Source organism: Parus major, chromosome 8 (genome assembly GCF_001522545.3).
Source record: "Parus major isolate Abel chromosome 8, Parus_major1.1, whole genome shotgun sequence".
In the NCBI taxonomy this organism is placed as follows: domain Eukaryota; kingdom Metazoa; phylum Chordata; class Aves; order Passeriformes; family Paridae; genus Parus; species Parus major.
In genome coordinates, this window is record NC_031777.1 from 611,002 (window position 1) to 629,313 (window position 18,312).

The following is an 18,312-nucleotide window of genomic DNA, read 5'->3' on the forward strand; positions in this document are numbered from 1 at the left end:
CTATATATCTATATATCTATATATATTATATTAATTAATATAGTAATTAACATATTAATATTTCAATAACATATAGTTATTTTATATATAATAATATATAATTATATTATATACAATTACATTATAATTGTAATACTTAGTAATAGTATTATAAGTATTATAATAGTAATATTATAATACTTATAATACAGATGAGTATATAATTATATCTATAATTATATTATATATAAATACATTTTATACATAATTATATTAATTAATATATTAATATACTAATTAATATATAATATATAATATAACTTAATATATAATATATTTTCTTACAGACCACGCTCCACAGGTATTATGAAGATATGAAAGAAGATGTGTTTTTTACACATCTGAAAATGAGTTTCTCTGAGCAGAAAGAGAAGCAAGGCAATTGCTGCAGACCCAGTTCATGCCCAAGAGGACAGCACCTGCTCTTGTTTTTGGAAGTCCACACTGTCCAGCTGTTTGCAGGCAGCTCAGCTGGTTCTTCCACGAGTTAAATTCTCCTGTCCAACCCCCCAACTCCTCCTTTTCCAGGGGATGAGAGCACTTTCCGTGGGCAATGGGTGCTGAATGAAGGTGAAGCCAGCAAGGGCTGCTGGGTTTTGGTTGAAGGTTTCTGCTCTGTGCCTGTCACACCCAGAGAGCTCCCCATGGGCCGGGGGCTGGGGTCTGTGCCCCTTCCTGTGATCCTGGGCACTGCCAGGCTCCAGCTGAGTGCTGGCACAACCACAGCAATGCAGGATTTAACCTTGGCTCCAACCAACAGCCAAAGTTTGGATTCACTCAGCTCCCCAGTCTGGGAAAGCCCAGAAATGACAGACCCATGTAGGAGATACTGGATTGTCATCAAACCCAATCAAACCAGCAGGGCTAATTACCAGCTTGCTCTGGTTTCCTTCAGTCCTTGCTGGAACAAAGCTCCTGCATGTGTCACTGAGAGGAGTTTCCTTGGAAAACCAGCAAGGTGACCAGAGCAGCAGCACACCCAGAGCCATCCCATCACTAGAAGGACTTGGTGACTGCAAAGGGTCGAGGCAAAACCCCAAGAGACTCCAGCTTTAGGGCCCCTGTGGAAAAGGGACCAAAATCCTTCTGATAAACATGGCAGATTCTGGCAAATGCTGGGTGTGCGCAGTTGGGTCGGGATTCCAAAGGCCTGGAAGGTTCCAGAAGGAGAGCAGGGCCTCTGAAAGCCACCAGGTAGTGTCCACTTCCATGTGCAGGGCAGGAGGAGAAGCTGAAAGCAAGGAAAAGCACGAAAGAGTGTGTGCAAGGGTGTTTGGGGTGCCCCTGGATGCGTTGTCCTCTCTCCTGTTTCGGATACAACGCCAGGGACATTGTTTGAAACGCAGCTTTTGTGCCACCAGCGCTGCTAACTCAGGCTGAGAGACACTTGCACTGGGGGAGTACAGAAATGACAAGGTAATTCCAGAAATAAATAAGCACAACCTTCACCCACGGGGTTTTTTAGTCTTAGAAAGAAAACCAGTACAAAATCCAGAGTTGGAGAGAGAGGAGACGGGGAAGAGCTCGCATCTGGCTCAAAGGCACATGTGCAAAATGTGAGAATTATTCCAAGGGTTTGGGATCTCTTAGCTCAGAATCCTGACATTTCTGCAGAAATGAAGCACTGAGCAGCAAGCCCAGGTTTTTTTTCCTGGAGGGAGCAGGTTGGGACCCCTCAGCAGCTTTCCTGGGGACCTCATAATCCCCAGACACAACATTGCAAATCCATAGAAGAAAAACAATCCTCTTCCCATCCCTCCAGCCCCAACAGGACCTCAGGGCATGGCTTCACTCCCCTGCAGGGCTTGGTCCCAGCTCAGGTGGTGTTCCCAGGTCACAGAACACCAAACTCACACCCTGCACCCCAGGGAGCAGCACCAACCCTCCCTGCTGTGGCTGCAGGGTATTCCTGGCTGAGGAAGGAGGGTGAGGGCTGTTCCCAGGGCTTCTCCTCGGGCTGGGGCTCAGTCAGGAGCTCCAGCACACCCAGGTGAGTGACCAGAGGAGGGAAGGGAACAAGAATTTCCACACCCACAAAAGCCAGTGGAAGATGTGGAAGCTGAGCCTTCTTCACTAAGCTTCCACGACCTGTGGTGAGCTCTCCAGCAAACACCAGAGCGCATTCCTGACCCAATCCACCCTCAACTCAACCTCACAGCTCGTCCTGCTGCACTCCCCTCTTTGTCTGGTCTATGTTGACAGGAAATACCCTTGCCTGGATGGGAGAACACATGAAAGAACATTGCTCCTGTTCCTCTGCATGCAGGATACATGTCAGGACATGTGCCTCGTGACAGGTTAAGAGGGCACATTTTGGGGAAGGGAAACTTTCTGACAACTCATCCCTAGAAGGCAGGCAGGTAATTACAGTCCCAGTGGGCTCCATCCTCACCAGGAGAAGGCAGCGCCTGACTTTGGTCACGATTTGATAATTTAACAAGGGCAGAAAAAAGAGCGGTGCTGGGCTGTCCCCAAAGAGGGATGCAAAGTCTGTCACCCAAAAATAAACACAGGACACGGTCCCTGCTTCAGTCAACTCATATTTGGCAGCCCTGGGTGTCACAAGCAGAAGTCACAGAGACCAACCAAAGCTATCCCAAGGGACAGGCTCCCCCCTGCCAGGAGAGCAGCCTGGATGGGCAGGAAATGCCCCTCTGCAGGCATTTTCTGGACTACAGGTTTCCAAGGGTGCAAAAGGGAAAGTTATTCCCAAACAGCTCTCAGTTTTCTCCCTCCTATGCCTTGCACAACATCCCATGGCTTTAAAAGCAGAAGAAAAAAGTGAGAAGAGGAGTGCATGTTTTGTCTTCCATCCCTTGTGCTTTCCACCTGTCCCACATCCTTTCCTAGTCATTGTTTCTTTACAGAAAAAGGGGTTTTAGGAGTGTTGTAAGATGCTAGAAAAGGAGAGAGCCAGCCCTGTAAACTCCCCCTCTGAGGCTGAACAGAGGTGAGAAAAGTCTGAGTGAAGATGAGCACTGTCCACCCGACTCTTTGCTATTGTTGGAAAGAACACATATCACATAAACAGCTCTCCTTTGAAAGGCCCTTACTCAAAACTGAACTGGGATGCAATAAATCAGCCCCCACATTCACACACAGAAAACCAAAAAAAAAAAATAATAAAAATTAAAAAAAAAAATAAGAGAAAGAAAAGAAAAGAAAAGAAAGAAAGAAAGGAAGGAAGGGGAAATTTAGATTAGTCACAAAGAAGTTTCCCCGCCTGCTTCTCTGTGCATAAAGCAATCTCCTGGAGGCAGTGTCTTCACTTCATCTCAGCTCCTGGAGCTCATCTGCTCCCTCTGGGCTCCTGCTGGGGCCCTTCCCCAGCAGCTGCTGCCATGGAAGGACAGGCAGACACAGAGCCAAGGGCTGGAGAGCAGCTGGAGAGCCCAGGGGAAGCTGAGGAGGATGAATGGAGGCCCTGGCAAGGAGGACAGGTTAGGAACATGCTGCACCTCGTGGCTGCTGCTGCTCAGTGGATTTTACTGCTTGCCTGCCTGGTTTACCTGGGAGTAGATTTGCTGCGGCCCTCAACGGTAAGAGCTCGTGTTCAACCCTGTTGAACCTTTGTGAAGCTTTCTATGGGCTTGATTTTATTTTTATTTTTTAAGGAAAGAGAACAAGCTTTTACGTTTATCCCTCTCCCTATTCAAGTTTTTAATTCCTTCTGTATGACAGTGTTATGTTGTTTTTTATCTCATTTTTTTTTTTTTAAATTAAATTAAATTAAATTTTAAATTAACATTCAGTGCTGTCCAGTGCAGGGTTTGGGCCCAAGTTTCCAGCAGAGTGACTGTTCCAAGAATGCTCTTTTCACTGACCCCTGAGGGAGGGAGCTCTGACTCCCTCCCACTCTTCCCACTCCCTGCAGTGACTAGTGTGTATTTCCATTTAATTGAATGACAACCAGATTTGCTCATAAACACCTCCTGAACTTCTGAAGTGTCCTAAAGGGCAGGCAGATGTGTGAGAAAGCAATTTACCCTTGTGACAGCTCTAGCAAGACCCTGTGACGCCTTTGGGGGCTCTCAGGCTGCCCATAAAGCAGGATTAGGAGCAATCACCTCCATCTGTGTGTGTGTGGGGAAGGCTGGAGTGTCCAGAGAGAGTTTTGTGTGCCACAACACCAGAGCAAACAGGATAAATAATGCTTGGAACTCCCAGTGCCCCAGCCCTGCAGCAAATACACCTTTGGCATGTCTGCAGGCTGCTGGATTGTCAACAACCTGGCACTGCTGCTTCAGCTCCTGCAGCCATTTCTCCTCCCATTCCTTCTCCAGGAGCTTTGCACCACTTTAAAGCTTGTTGTGCTTCGTTTTAGCCCAGCTCACTCTTTCCTCCCACCTAGGCTGGGCACAGAAGCAAGCCAGGGATGTGATGGTGGCCTCATGCTCGGGGTCCTCTGCTGCTGAATGAAAAGCCTTGTGCTCTGCACAGCTTTCACTGACCTGAGGCTCACAGTGGTTATTAAACTGCAGAACAGGGTAAGAAACCCTGAAAGATAACACTTGTCATTCAGGCCAGTCCTCTTGTCCTTCCACTATGTTGGGAGAGAGAAGCTGCACTGCAGGGCAGCAGAGGAGGGCGAGCAATCGCAGTGCTCAAGGTGCAGAAACCTCTCCCAGGTCACTCTGGCTCTGAAGCCTCATCATCTCAGCATCTGGCTCTTCTGCAAAAGTAAGGAATAAAAATAAATAAAAGGAATAGAGCAGGGTCTGGCACTGCTGCCTGGCAAAGCCAAGAGAGCAGCAGCAGGTGAGGGGACACAGAAATGCCTGGGGCTTCTCTTCCTCTACAGAAACAGCTGGTACAGGGTGCTCGAGGAGCAGAAATGGCAGCAGATGAGAAGTCCAGGTCCCTGAGAATCACCAAAGGACCTTTTCAGTTTGAAACACTCCATAGCTACAGGGTTAGGACTGTTTTTTCTGTTATTTTAACAGAGCTGGAGTGCACTGCTCTGTGCAGGAGAGGTACATGGGGAGATTTCTTTGCAGTGCAATCCCAGGGCTCATCTGGAGAATCCTGAACTGACACAGAAATGTATAAATGAGGGGGCAGCAGCACGAATCTGACTTGACTTTTGGGGCAGTTTAGGGGCACTTTATGGAAGCAGGGGCAGATTTGGGAGTGCTGGCCCATGGGAGTGAATGAGTGGCTCTCCCTTCCCTTGGGAAGTCTCCTGTTCTCCAAGGTGCAGAGTGCCACGCTAACTTTATTTGCAAGGGAATAACTGTGTTTTTTCACACATTTGGTTCCTTTCCATTGTCCTCATGGAAATATGGCTCTAAAAAGAAAAACCCTCCTGGACTGTCAAGGCACATAGTCAGTAAATTCAGCATCTGCAGCCCAAACCGTGCTTAACAAAAAGGGTTTGTGGATCTGGCATTCTGGATCTTGTTTGTGTTGTGATGCCACTTGGAGAACAAACCTCAGCTGAGATTTCCAAATGAGAAAGATAAAAGAAAAGGTCAGTGATAGTCTGCTCTTGCATCTGCAATTCCTACCTCTGCTGGAATTACCTTCTCTTGCCACACCTTTCCCCTTGCCTGGGAGGTAAAATCCGTGATGCTGCTGAGGAGAAGGTGCAACCCACTTCCAGAGAAAGGTGACCTGCCACCTGAGGGACACCTCCACGTGTGGCACAGGTCCCCTCAGTCACCCCCCTGAGGTTTGTGCTTTGTGTGGCCCAAATTTATTCCTGAAACCTCTGCCACGTGGTGGGACACAGAGCCCCAGGCTCCTGGGGAGGATCCAGAGCTGGCACAGAGGAAGGGGCTGTGTGTGAATGGCGCAGGGAGCCCTGGAGCTGGCACTACAAACACCTCTGTGTCCTCAGCCCTGCTGGCACGCTTTCCCCACGCCATACAAAGCTAGAGCAGAGAAAGAGAGGTCACCAGCTTTGCTCTGAGCCCCCAGACTCCTTCCAGTCCCACCAACACGCTGCCTCCTCAGCAGGATTTAGCAGCAAAGCGCTCCGGGATCGCGCAATAACCGCAAGAGATGCGTAAACCAGCTCATTTCCCTTAGTGACAACAGGCTTGATATTCTTATAAATGCAACAATTTTGTCACTCAGTGTGTGTTTGGTGCCTGTGGCACAGGTGGCACAGACTGTGGGAGATGTTGGACCTCAGGTGCTCAGCGCTTTGCTCCTGTCTTGCTGAGAAAGCAGCTGGAAATCCCCAGAGAAACTCTTGTGCACTCAAAATAAGCTGGAGCATTGAGGTTCAGGCTGAGGCACTGGGTAGGGATGGGATGAGACAATCCTGCAGGACTCAGAGCACAATTCAAGCTGGAATTTCTCTCTCTGCCAGCCTTGCCCAGCCCTGGAAGCCCAGAGCAGCACTAGAGGGTGCCAGAGCAGACCTTTTCCAGCAGCACAGCCAGCCCAGCTCCCACAGTGAAGTGAAAAATGAGGTTCACTTTTTTTATATATATAGAATTTAAAAGCTTAATAGAAAGACAATTAGGAGATAAAATAAAGTAAAATATACAGATACATTGCATTCAGCCAGGAGAACACACCTTACTAACAAAGGATTGTCCCTTAAAAACAGAACCCTACTACATATCCATAAATTCTCATACATAATTCAAATGTTCTTCTTAAAGTTTTGGATGTTCTTTTGTTTAGTTTTTAACTCCCCCCTCCCCAACAGATCAATGTTCTCTGCTCCATTCAGCCTCACACTCTGATAACAGAAATGCAATAAATTCCTCCCCTGGAACACTCAGGTCACTGCTGTCTTCATCTGGATAAAATAATCTAAGAATGCAGGGGGGTCTCTGACTGTCTTTTCAGTCTCTGATTTATATGAACAAAAGTAGTTTTTGCTTTAATATCATGTTACAGCCTAACATATATGTAATTAACATGTATTATACCACGAGTTTTAAGTCTCGTCAATAACAGAAATAGAAGGAACTATGTTAATACAACAAAGTTTTCTAACCTTGTACATATAACATTCATTTTAATATTTGTGAAAGGCCAATAATATATGATATGATATGATATATGATATATTATATATGATATACTATACTATAATATACTATAATATACTATATTATACTATAATATAATATAATATACTATACTACATTATACTATACTATAATACAGTATACTATATTATACTCTACTATAATATACTATATTATACATACTATAATATAATATAATATAATATAACATAATATAATACAATAGAATACAATATAATATAATAATAGAATATAATAGAATAGAATAGAATAGAATAGAATAGAATAGAATAGAATAGAATAGAATACAATAGAATAGAATACAATAGAATAGAATACAATAGAATACAATAGAATTGAATTGAATAAAATAAAATAAAATAAAATGAAATGAAGTGAAATGAAATGAAATGAAATGAAATGAAATGAAATGAAATGAAATGAAATGAAATTAAATTAAATTAAATTAAATTAAATTAAATTAAATTAATATGTATCTATAACACTCAGCCTGCCCCTGCCTTTGCCTGCAGACAGACACTGCCCAGCACATCCCCTGGGCATCCTCAGGGCTGCTCTGTGACACCTGAGCCCAGACCTGGGAATTTCAGCCCCATCCACACCTCCTCCCTTAGGGAGCCTTTGGCATGGGTAAGGAGAGGAAAGCAGAGCACTGAGCCCGAGTTTCACTCTTTAATCAGGCCAAACGCTGAAGATCTGTGGTTGTGTAGAGACTGCAGATTTGGGACTCCTGTGGTTATGATGAGAGACAAGTTTGAGATGCCAAGCTCAGATTTAAAGACCCAACGCAGCAGCTCGGTGTTTTGCATATCTGACCAGTGAGATACACACACACACTTCTATATTTGCAATCACTTTCTCTGTTACATTCATAAAATACAAATCACAGAATGATCTAGGCTGGAAGGGACCTTGAAGATAATCCCTTTCCAACCCCTCTGCCACAAGCTGAGAGGGACACCTTCCACTATCCCAGGTTGCTCCAAACCCCTTCCAGCCTGGCCTTGAACACTTCCATGGATGTGCCATCCACAATTTCTCTGGGCATCCTGTGCCACGGTCTCACCACCAAAATTAGGAAGAATTTCTTCCTAATACCTAATTTAAACCTGCCTCCTCTCATTTTAAACCATTTCCCCCTCCCTTATCACTCCAAGTCTTTGTCAAAAGTCTCTCTCCAACTCTCGTAGTCCCTTCAGGTTCTCAAAGGTGCTTTAAGCTCTCCCTAAAGCTTTCTCTTCTCCAGACTGAACAACCCCAACTCTCCCAGCCTGCCTTCACAGGAGAGCTTCCCCAGCCAACTTCAAACCCATCTCAGCACCCTTCAGAGCCTCTGAGGGACACACACAGCCAGGAGCAGCCTGTCCCAAGGAGCCACAAAGCCAGAGCCAGCTCTTGGTGCCTGTGGGAGGGTGGGACAGCACACCTGGCTCTGCCAGCCCCTCTTTGCCAGGTGCTGCAGGCCTCGAGGGGGTCACACAGAAAAGGCTCTGCACCCCAAGGTCCCTCCTTGCTGTTTGCTCTGCCTCAATTGCACATTTTCTAAACAAAACCAACCCTGCCCGGGGTGCTCTGCAGGGCTCAGCACTGGGCTGAAGGCACTCTGGCTGGGAACCACGCCAAAACAACAATAATTCTCTAATAACAATATCAAATGGAGCCCAGGTCAGAGCTGGCTGGCAGCAGCTCTGACACCCAGGAGCTTCTCTGCTCCTGTAGAGAAGGAAAGATCCTGGCTGGGAAATGAAAGTGGCAGCAGCAGCAGCTGCAGTGAGGTGCCAGCCTGGTGCTGTTGAGATGAAAAACGAGGGATGGGACCACCGTGCTATTTAAGATGATTTATTGCTGAAGTAGATATCAGCCTCAAAGGTGTGAGATTCAGCCATGGCTTAAGGTAGTCATGGGTTTCTTCTTCACACAGCAATATATAACATTTTGGTCCAATAGACAGTTAACACAAAACTTGTTTCTAGTTAATAACCTATCACCTTTGCTTAATTTTGCCACATTGCAATTGTTCTTTTAGCCACTAAGCTGACAGGTCATGTACCCACACACAAATCTAACATAGCTTTTAGATCCCCAGCCTTCCCTAGAAGTCACATTATTACAGCTCAAAAATTATTTTACCTAATATAATTTCTTACTTACTCAAGGCATATTCTTACTTGCAATTATAGGAACATAAGTTTATAATTTTCCTACTTAATGTTTGTGTACCTTTCTCATTACATTAACCCAAGCTCTTTCCAAGGCTGGAGATTGAACCCTTCAGCTTCTGAGGAAGTTCCCATTTTTCCATTTGCCTCAAAGAGGATTTATCTGCTTTGTTTTCCAGACCCAGAGTGACAAAGTGCCGTGGACCCACATCCGCTACACAGGTGGGTGTTGGGCTGGGGGGACCCCTTGATGATGCCCCAGTGTAGCAGCCCCCACCGTGCCACATCCCCCTGGCCCTCTCTGAGGGCTCCCTGCTCTGCCACAGCCCCCAGGGACTTCCACAGCATCCCTAAAATGTGCTCCCTAAAGGGCTCTTATGTGCTTGGTGCCACAGTGGTGGCTGTTCCTTCTGATGGAGGTGCCAGGAGAGCTGGCAGGGAAGAGGGGCCAAGCCTGCCCCAGCTCTGCAAGAGGCCAAAATGAAACAACTGGGTTTTCCCAGAGCAGAGCAAAAAAAGACCTGAAAACCTGTGTGGATTTCTGCAGCCCTCACCTATCTCCTAAAACAATCTTTCACTCTGTGAATGAACAAGAAAGGCATTTTTGAGAATTTTACTAAATGCAGGCGGCACGCTCTTGGGTTTTTCTGAAACAAGCCAATGGTTTCCTGGTTTATGAAAAATGTAAATGATTTCCTCAGGAGGGGTGGCTGAGAGCACACACCACAGCAGATGTGCTGCTCTGAGTGCCAGTTTGTTTGTAGTTGTCACACCTCGAAGATAAAACCAATTGCTAAAATAGTTTAAATAATACTGAAAATGTTATTGACAGTTTTACTTTCAGTTAAAAGCATGAGGCAGCACTGAGTCCAACCTAATAGAAACTCATGTCCTTTAGAGGAAAAGCTTGAGAAATTTGGTCCCATCCTGGGGTGGGGGCTGTGCTCCCTGCCTGGAGACCTTCAGGGTGAAAACCCAGGGGCACAGCAGAGAAACACAACCTGCACAGCCCTGAAAACTGTTACTCTTCATTCCACGAGAAAACCTTTCATGCCAAGTTCCAGTTCAATTTCTCCTTATTCTGCTTTATATGAATTAATTCCTTCTGCTTCTGCCTCTTTGCTGCTCTTTCCTCTTGTCTTCTGGAAAACAAACACAAAACCACAACCAAACCCTAAGACAAGGGTTTATGTTACCAGCATCTCCATGGAAAGCACTTTTTGTCTTCCAGCTCTGGATGCTTTTTCCTCATCTTATTTACTGTTTTATTTTTCCTGCTTTTTTTTTTATCAACCTGTGCTTTCTAAACTCACAGTGATGCTTTACTCACTGTCCTTTCCCGCATTCTAAGACACAGAGTAAGCAAATAGTGCATAAATAAAAATTTGGAGGAGTAATTCATATAAACCACATGCCAAAAAAGGCACAGCTTAGTCAAGAGTGGGAATCTGTAACTTTTCACAGTAGAAGATGGTTAGAGTAGATGATATTCTAGCTCTGGCCTGTTTACTCTCCCCTTTCTTATATTTCTCAATCATCCCTGCAGTCAGGTGGTGTACAACAAGCCATTTCCTGATTTTTGTCATCAGGGGATCGATCACCTTTGCTTCTCCCATTGCAGGCAGAAGCATCAAAGGAGCAGCCGTGAATCTCAGCGCTGAACTGGGGCCCATCCAGATCAGAAACGGCTCCATCGTCATCCCCTGCGACGGGCTCTACCTCGTGTCCCTCCAGAGCTCCATCTACCTGGAAGAGGAGGACTGGCTGAAGCTGACCCTGCAGGGGACACACAAGACCACCAGCAGCCCCCTGTGGGAGCAGATTGTCCAGAGCAGCCACAACACCGTGAACTTCACCACGGCGCTCTACTTGTTCGAGCAGGACAGCATCACGCTGTGGACCAACTCCAACGCCAGCATCTCAGATCTGTCCTTCAGCCTGGTGTTAATAAGTGACAACAAGTGCAGATGGGAAAGTACAGCCTTCCCCACTGACCTGTAGCTTTTGGACAGGCAGACTGCTCTAGAATCCCTCCCTGGGGCTGTGGAGAGCTGTGAGGACTGACAGTCATCAAATAAGAGATTTTTAGGCTTCAGGCATTAACTTGAGCCTGTGGGAAAGTCAAGCACACAACCCTCTCACTCTGGCCTGAGAAATCATGAGGAGGAATCCCAACAGTCCTTGGAGAAGGAAAACAACCTTTGCAGGTGTTGTTTGTTCCTTGTTGTTTGATTGTCAGAAACAGCCCAGGGGTGTTGTTCCAGCTGCCCAGTGATGGTGATGGGTTGGTTTCATGAGCAATGAGAGTTTTACCTCCTCAGACCTGCTCAGAGCTGTCTAGAAAAGAAGATCTGGAAGAATTAAACTTGCTCTCTTGTGGAACCGAGGCTGGAGAGTCCGTGTGGTCACTTCTCCATCCCTCATACAGTGTGATGTGGAGCCTCAGGTAAACCACAGCTCAGACAGGTTTTCTGTAGAGCAGGCAGGCTTTGCCTCTTTGGAGCTCTGCACAGCTCATTTGCTACCCAGGATGGATCTTCCCATCACTGGGGAAAGGGAAGGGTGCAGCTCTTGAGAAGAGCAGAAATAGAAGCCAAAGAAAGTCACCAAAGCTTAGCTGATATTCAGAGAAACCCCAAGTTTCTCTATTTACTTTTATATCTGTATATAGTAAGAAATGTGCTATATTTTTTCTCAAATAAAAGTGTGTCGAGTCAGGAAGATTCCTCAAGTGTCTTGAAGCCACCTGGAGCAGGAGGAGCACGAATCTGCCTGGAAAGATGGAAAACAGGGAAGAGGCAGCAAGGGAATGAGTGAGCCAGATAAAGGCTGTCTAAGAGGGAAAGGTGGAAAAGAGCTGCCAGGACTGCACTGCACAGCAGGAACACAAGCCCTGCACTGGCTGTGGAGTTTTGGGGAGCAGCCTTGGGGAGCAGAGCCCCACTGGATGTTCCAGCTGTCTCCAGACCACTGAAGCTGGACCCCAAGGAATATCTGGTGGGACATTTACATCTCGAGATGTAAGGCCTCAGAGGAAAAAAAAACCTCTTTCAAGCACAGACACACTGGCTTGACCCAAACGTGATCCAGGCACGTAAAAAGTTGGTCAAACGTGAAGACTTCTAGATTTGATGACTTCTCTCTGAGGGACCAAGTGGGAGCTGCAGGTCTGAGCTCCTTTTCCTCAGGGAGGACTCGGCTGGTTTTGTGACTGCCCCTGACTTTGTCCCACAGGTGTTCACCCACCTTTCCCATGCCTCCTGTGCACACCTGCCTGGCTCCTGCTGAAGTCAGAGCACTCTCAGTGACCCTGGGCTGCTCATCCCTGTTCTCTTTGCAGCTCGGGGCTGCTGGAGACAAGTCCTGCCCTGCCCTTGCTGCCTCAGCACAGCCAGCAGCTGTGGGATTTTTGGTTCAAGTGACACAGATTTTAAGTTGACTACTGAACTGTCTCAATATTTCAGCGTGTCACTGCTGGCTGTACACTCCAAACTCTTCTCTTAAGAATATTTATGTATTTAAATAGGCAGGAGAATGTTACAGCAGATTTCTTAGAAACACTGGGAAGGGTTCAGACCAGGTTGTCAGCACTGAACTCCTCTTTGAGAATGCTCTCAATGCTCTGGACTGTTCCTGCTCTGCAGCACCACTCAGGGCTGAGCATTCCTGCAGAATCAGGTGCTACAGGAGGCTAAAGACACCCTCCAGGCTTTGGAGAGCTTTAGGCTGATGAACTTCCCTACCTGGGCCAGGTAGGCCCAGTTTTCCAGGGGAAACCGGCTGAAGCAGTTAACTCATGTTAAGAAGCAGCTTTTCTCCTCTCAGCTGAGAAGCTGTGGCTGCCTTGCACCCACAGGATGCTCATCATTAAGGGATATTTTGGGCTTTTGACTCTGGCCACGCTTGCCACCACCAGGACTGAAGGCAGGTGCACCCTGCCCCGAGGCTGGGGATTGTCCCACTCTCCTCCAGGGAAGTGAGAATGTGTTTCTCCTCCTAAAAAAAAAATAAAATAAATATTTCTTTTGCAACATTTGGGCTTGTGGTGTCCCTTGGAGGTGTGGGCTGGGGGAGAAGGAGGTTGGAAGTGAATTGGTGAATTACACATTCAGTGTTTGAGCAGACACTTCCAGTGCTGTGAAAGCTAAATGGAATTTTCACATGGAATTTTTACAGCTGGTGGTTCCCACCATGATTCAACCCAGGGCAGGTCCTGCCAGTGCTGTGTGCAGGGGTGCACAGGACAGCAAGACAGATGAGGCCTAGAGAAAAATGGATTTGTTCTTTGGAAGGCTGCAACCTTTCTTCTTGTTCAGAGCAGAAAAGGCCACTTTACACCCTGATCCTCCAGGCTGAACCAGACTGACCCACATCTACACACACACATGCACTTGTCTTGAAATAAAGGCTGAAACAATTCAACTCCTGACACTGATTACTTGACGTCCTCATCAGTGAATTTCCATACCAACAGCTTTTGTTTGGAGACCCCTTAACCTCCACAAGGTTAAAAGTGTCTTTGATAGGAGAAATATTGATATGAGAAATTTGATTTTTGTTCCTGGGGTTGTCAAGGCCTTGTAGGAGCTCACAGCTGGTGCTGCAGTCCCATCTCCCAGCTCTGCTCAGCCAGGTCAGTGCACACAGGGGTGGGATGGAGGCCGCTTCTCCTTACGCAAGAAATGATGGGAAACATTCAAAGTCCGCTCGCACCCGCGCAAAAATCACCTCGTTTTCTACCACATGTGGTTATCAGTAATAATGGATGATGAGCCTGTGGTTTTTCAGACACCACTGACATTTCATCAGCCAACAGTGAGTCACAGCTATTGCCTGTCAGAAAGCTGAAGTGTGCAGCTGGCTGCTCTAGAGCCAGCACTGAACAGCTCAGGCAGCAGAAAGCACAGGAATTCAGTTTCCTTATTCAACAATCAAAACAGGGAATCATGGAATCAAGCAGCCCCCTGCAGTTGGGAAGATTTGACTTATTAGACTTTTCTCAGTGTGAGAAATGAGGGATTTGTCTTTACAAACGAGCTGTGGGTGTGCTGGTAGATGAAGCCAGCACTGAGAGATAAAAGAAACAATGGGAAGGATTCCACTGGATGATGAATGGGAAAAATATATATATATTTATATATATATATATATATCTGCCTTTACAAACAAACTGTAGGTTTGCTGATAAATGAAACTGGATATTGAAAGACTAAAGAAACAATGGGTAAAAACAATAAATTCCATAAGAATTAAAAATTAAGAGGGAGGGTTATAGGTTAGGGGGGAATCTTAAGTATCAGGCATTCCAGGAAGTCTGTACCTCCCAAGTACCCCAGCCAGTGGGGAAAGAGAGATGGACATGCAGCTGGGAAATTAGGATAAAAAGGAGGCTACAGCCTCCAAAAGTTTGAGAGACCCCATGGGAATGCCCCATGGCCTCTCCCTTTATTCAAATAAAGCAAAAGGACTCCTCTGTCTCCTATTTAGACATAAACCTCTGGTGTTTGTGGATCAGTTTACTGACACTGGGCACAGGGGCTGGCTGAGCTGCCCACAGGGAAGGAGAGCTCAGGAGGGAGGTGAAGCTGGTCCATGGGCTGGGTGTCCCCAGGACTTTAGGAATGTAGGACAGACAGAAGGCAGGACTGAAGGAGCTCACTGTGAGCTCACTGTTTCTCCTGTGATCTCACTCTCAGAGAACCAAACCTCTGCAAACACCCAAAAACAGCCACTGCCTCCTCAAACACCCACCTCCTCCTCTTGCACAAGCACCTTTGCAGCAGGACAGCTCTGTGCTCTTGCTCACCTGCCCCAGGGGGGTTAGGAGCCCCACCTGCTCACAAGCACAAGAGCACTCCTGTTCCTGGCCCTGCACTTTCTCCTGCCCCTGCATTTCACAGGGCCTGGTAGCCCACGCTGTTCTTTGGTGGCCAGCCAAAGCACAGGTCAAAGTTTGGGGCAAGACAAAACTTGATGTGGGCACAGATGTACTTTCCTAATAGTTGCTTTTGTTCTTTGCTTTAAGGCAAAATTCACACCCATTTACTGGCAATCCAGAGACTTGTTTCATTTCTTTTTATAGAAAAGGTGGTACTGATCACCCTGCAAAGACAAATATTTAACCCAGCATAGGATCTGATTCAGCAGCCCCATCATTTCATCACCAAGTGCATGCCTGAGACAAGACACTACTGGTGTTATCTCATGGAGTTCAAAGGAATCACATTCCTTTGTTGATTTAAGGTTTCTATTACTGCCAGTGTCTGTTTGTTTGGCTGTCACCAGCACAAAAAGTGGGCAGAATGCACACATCAGATGGGGACAAACAGATGAGACTTGCTTTCAGACCTTTTTAGGGGTTATGTGCAGAGTTTTGAATTGTTGGTTGGTCTGGTTTCTCTCTCTGTCACTTCCCACAGGACCCAGGGATATTGACACACCTGCCAGCAAGAAACTTCCTTAATGTCTCCTATGAGCTAAGATAACAGCTGGACTTGGCAGCCTGAAAGTCTTTTCCAGCCAAAATGATTCTATGGTTACACATGTTCCACCCTTGACAAGGTGAAGAACTCACTCTGGTAGCTGTCCACCCACTCTGAAAAGACTCAGATTCTCCACTGTCCCCAGCAGCATCCACACTTTACAAGAAAAGGTTTGCTCCAGGTCTCAGGAGAAAAAATCTCCCTGCCTTTCCAGTTAGTTTCAATAATTCAACTCATCTCCTTGTGTTATGCTTGATCCTTTTTCCAAAAATGTCCTTTCTAGAGGCAGGGCTTCATGGCCCATGTGCCAAATCCTGTTTGCACCAGCTGTGCTGTCACAGATGCAGCCAGAAACCTCACTGCCCCATCCCAGAAAAATCCAGGATTCCTCCTGTCCTGGCTACAGTCACACACACCTTTGCCCCATGTCTGGGTTTGCAAAAATACCTGCAAAAAACAGATGGAGAGACAAAACCCTCCACTGATCCTGCAGGGTTTCCACAGGGATCTACACACAGCCTGGAGCAGGGAAACTCCAGCTGTGCTGCAGGTGGTGCTGCTGTGAGCTGAACACCAGTCTCACCATCAAAACTGCAAGATTTGAGCAATGCTGAGTAAAGAAAGCTGTGTTGCACCAGGGAAGAGGCTGAATGGGTGATCAAAACCTAAACTTAGTGGAAACAACTGGTGCTGTGTAATTCACACCTGCCACGCTTCTCAGGAGTCTGTAATACAACACGTCACCCCAAATGTGTAAAGTCACATTGTTTTAAATAAGATACTGCTTTAAATAAGAGCTGCTGTCACGTTGTTTTAAATAAGAATTGCTGTGATTGAAGAACAAGCTAGTTCAGTCAGAGAACACAGTCACAATCATAAGGAAGAACAGAGTTCTCTCAAGGAATGAAAAATGACTTTATCTGTTGAGGCCCATCAGTGTAAGTACATTAATTAATGTGCTCTCTTCAGCAGTGATGCCTATCAGATGTCTCAATTTTTCTGTGTGTTTTCCTTGGGCCTAGGGCTATAACCCCAGCCTGGGGGAAACATTTTCTGGCCTTGTATTTCAGGAGCATAGCCCTGAATGAGTGGCTTTGTCTACACCAGCTCTATCTGGTCACTGTAGCCCCAAGGGCGTGTGAGAGCAACTTGGTTTTTTTGTCCTTTGTCCTGTTTTGCACCCTCTGTCCCAAACTGAGCACAGTGAGTCAGACCTCAAGGTCTGAAACTTTGTTTTTCCTCCTTGTCCTCCTGACCAGGATCATCAAAAGCATGAGTATATTAAAATACTCCAAATGAAAGTACATTTGGTCTCATTCTTGCAACACTTTAACACTTGCACTTTCTCCTAACCCAGGAAGCTGCAATAACAAATTAAGAGAGATTGAGCAGGGACTGCGGTCACGGGTGTTGTGTCACAAATATCTGAGGATTGCCCATCCCAGTTGAGCTGTTTCTCAGCCTGTTCTGCAATGCAGATACAGGTGCAGACACACCAGGGGTACCACGTTTTCCTCACAGCTCCTGGGAGACCAGCAAAGAGCAAGGGAGGAGTTCAGCAATGTGCTGGGGAAATGAACCTCAGGCCCAGACTCACAGTTTCCTTTGAAATGGTCCTGAATTGCTGGGGGGGCTTTCCACAGCTTGAAATACCAGGCTGGATGCTGGGGGGTTGCAGAAATCCGCTCTGACACAGCTCTGGGGATGCTGGGGGGTTGCAGAAATCTGCTCTGACACAGCTCTGGGGATGGATGGAGAGCTTTGCTCGCTGCTGCTGCGGTCACAGGCAAGGGGTGAAGGCAGCAGGAGGTGACACAAGGAGGCAAGGGGCAGAAGGCAGCCTCAGACAGGGCTTGGAACAGGTCCCCATCAAGCCCAGAGCTCAGAGAGCAGCCAGCACAGCCCTGACTTCACACACACACACTGCCTGGGAGAAAGGATGGATTAGGCTTGGAGTTCTGCTCTCTGTCCCTGGACCTGGTTTTGGTGCAAACTGCCTAAAGCACATCACTTAGCTAGAAGACAATCCATATTCAAGCATCCCTTTGAGGTTTTTTAATGTGTTCTGGAAATTCTTTAGCTTGGTTTGAGCCCTGACCCGTCGTGCAATAGATTTTATTTTTGGGTGTCATGTTTGTTGTTCCCTCATAAGGACAAATGGGGAATTACTGACAGCCACAGGGTCACTGGTAGGAGTTCTTCTCACATCTTTTCTTTTGATGCTATCTGTGTGGTTCCTTCAGTGTTATTTAATCATTAATAGTTCTAGCTATTTTGACAAATGTGCCTAAATTATTCTCCCACAATTGTCAGTTAACATTGCATAGTCTCTATTTTAATCTTTTGAGAAAGCCTAAACTTTATATACATTTATCACACTAATTTACATATAAACTACACATGACCAGGGCATTGGCCACAAAAGCTGACAGATGACATGATACCAAAACCAGTTAAAAAGTGATTACAAACCGTCCTACATCAAAATCGTGGCGATTAATAACAATTCGCAAAAGCTAACGTGAAATCGCAAAAGCCAACGACCACATTGTCATTTCTAACAATCCCCAGCCTGCTTTCCTCATGGCATTTCCACTCTGCTCACTGTCCTTGGACAGAGCT

The 18,312-nt window shown here is 46.3% G+C and overlaps 1 protein-coding gene across 1 annotated transcript in view; it reads left to right on the top strand.

Annotated features, from left to right (window-relative positions):
- The window catches only part of TNFSF4 (TNF superfamily member 4), a 23,689-nt gene extending 10,464 nt beyond the window's left edge, over positions 1-13,225 (top strand). Inside the window, exons 3-5 of the mRNA XM_033516555.1 lie at positions 327-3,578; positions 9,388-9,430; positions 10,830-13,225. Of these exons, the coding sequence (XP_033372446.1) occupies positions 3,381-3,578; positions 9,388-9,430; positions 10,830-11,209 (621 nt within the window). The 5' untranslated portion in view covers positions 327-3,380 and the 3' untranslated portion in view covers positions 11,210-13,225. The remainder of the gene's footprint in view (positions 1-326; positions 3,579-9,387; positions 9,431-10,829) is intronic.
- The last annotated feature ends 5,087 nt before the right edge of the window (positions 13,226-18,312 follow it).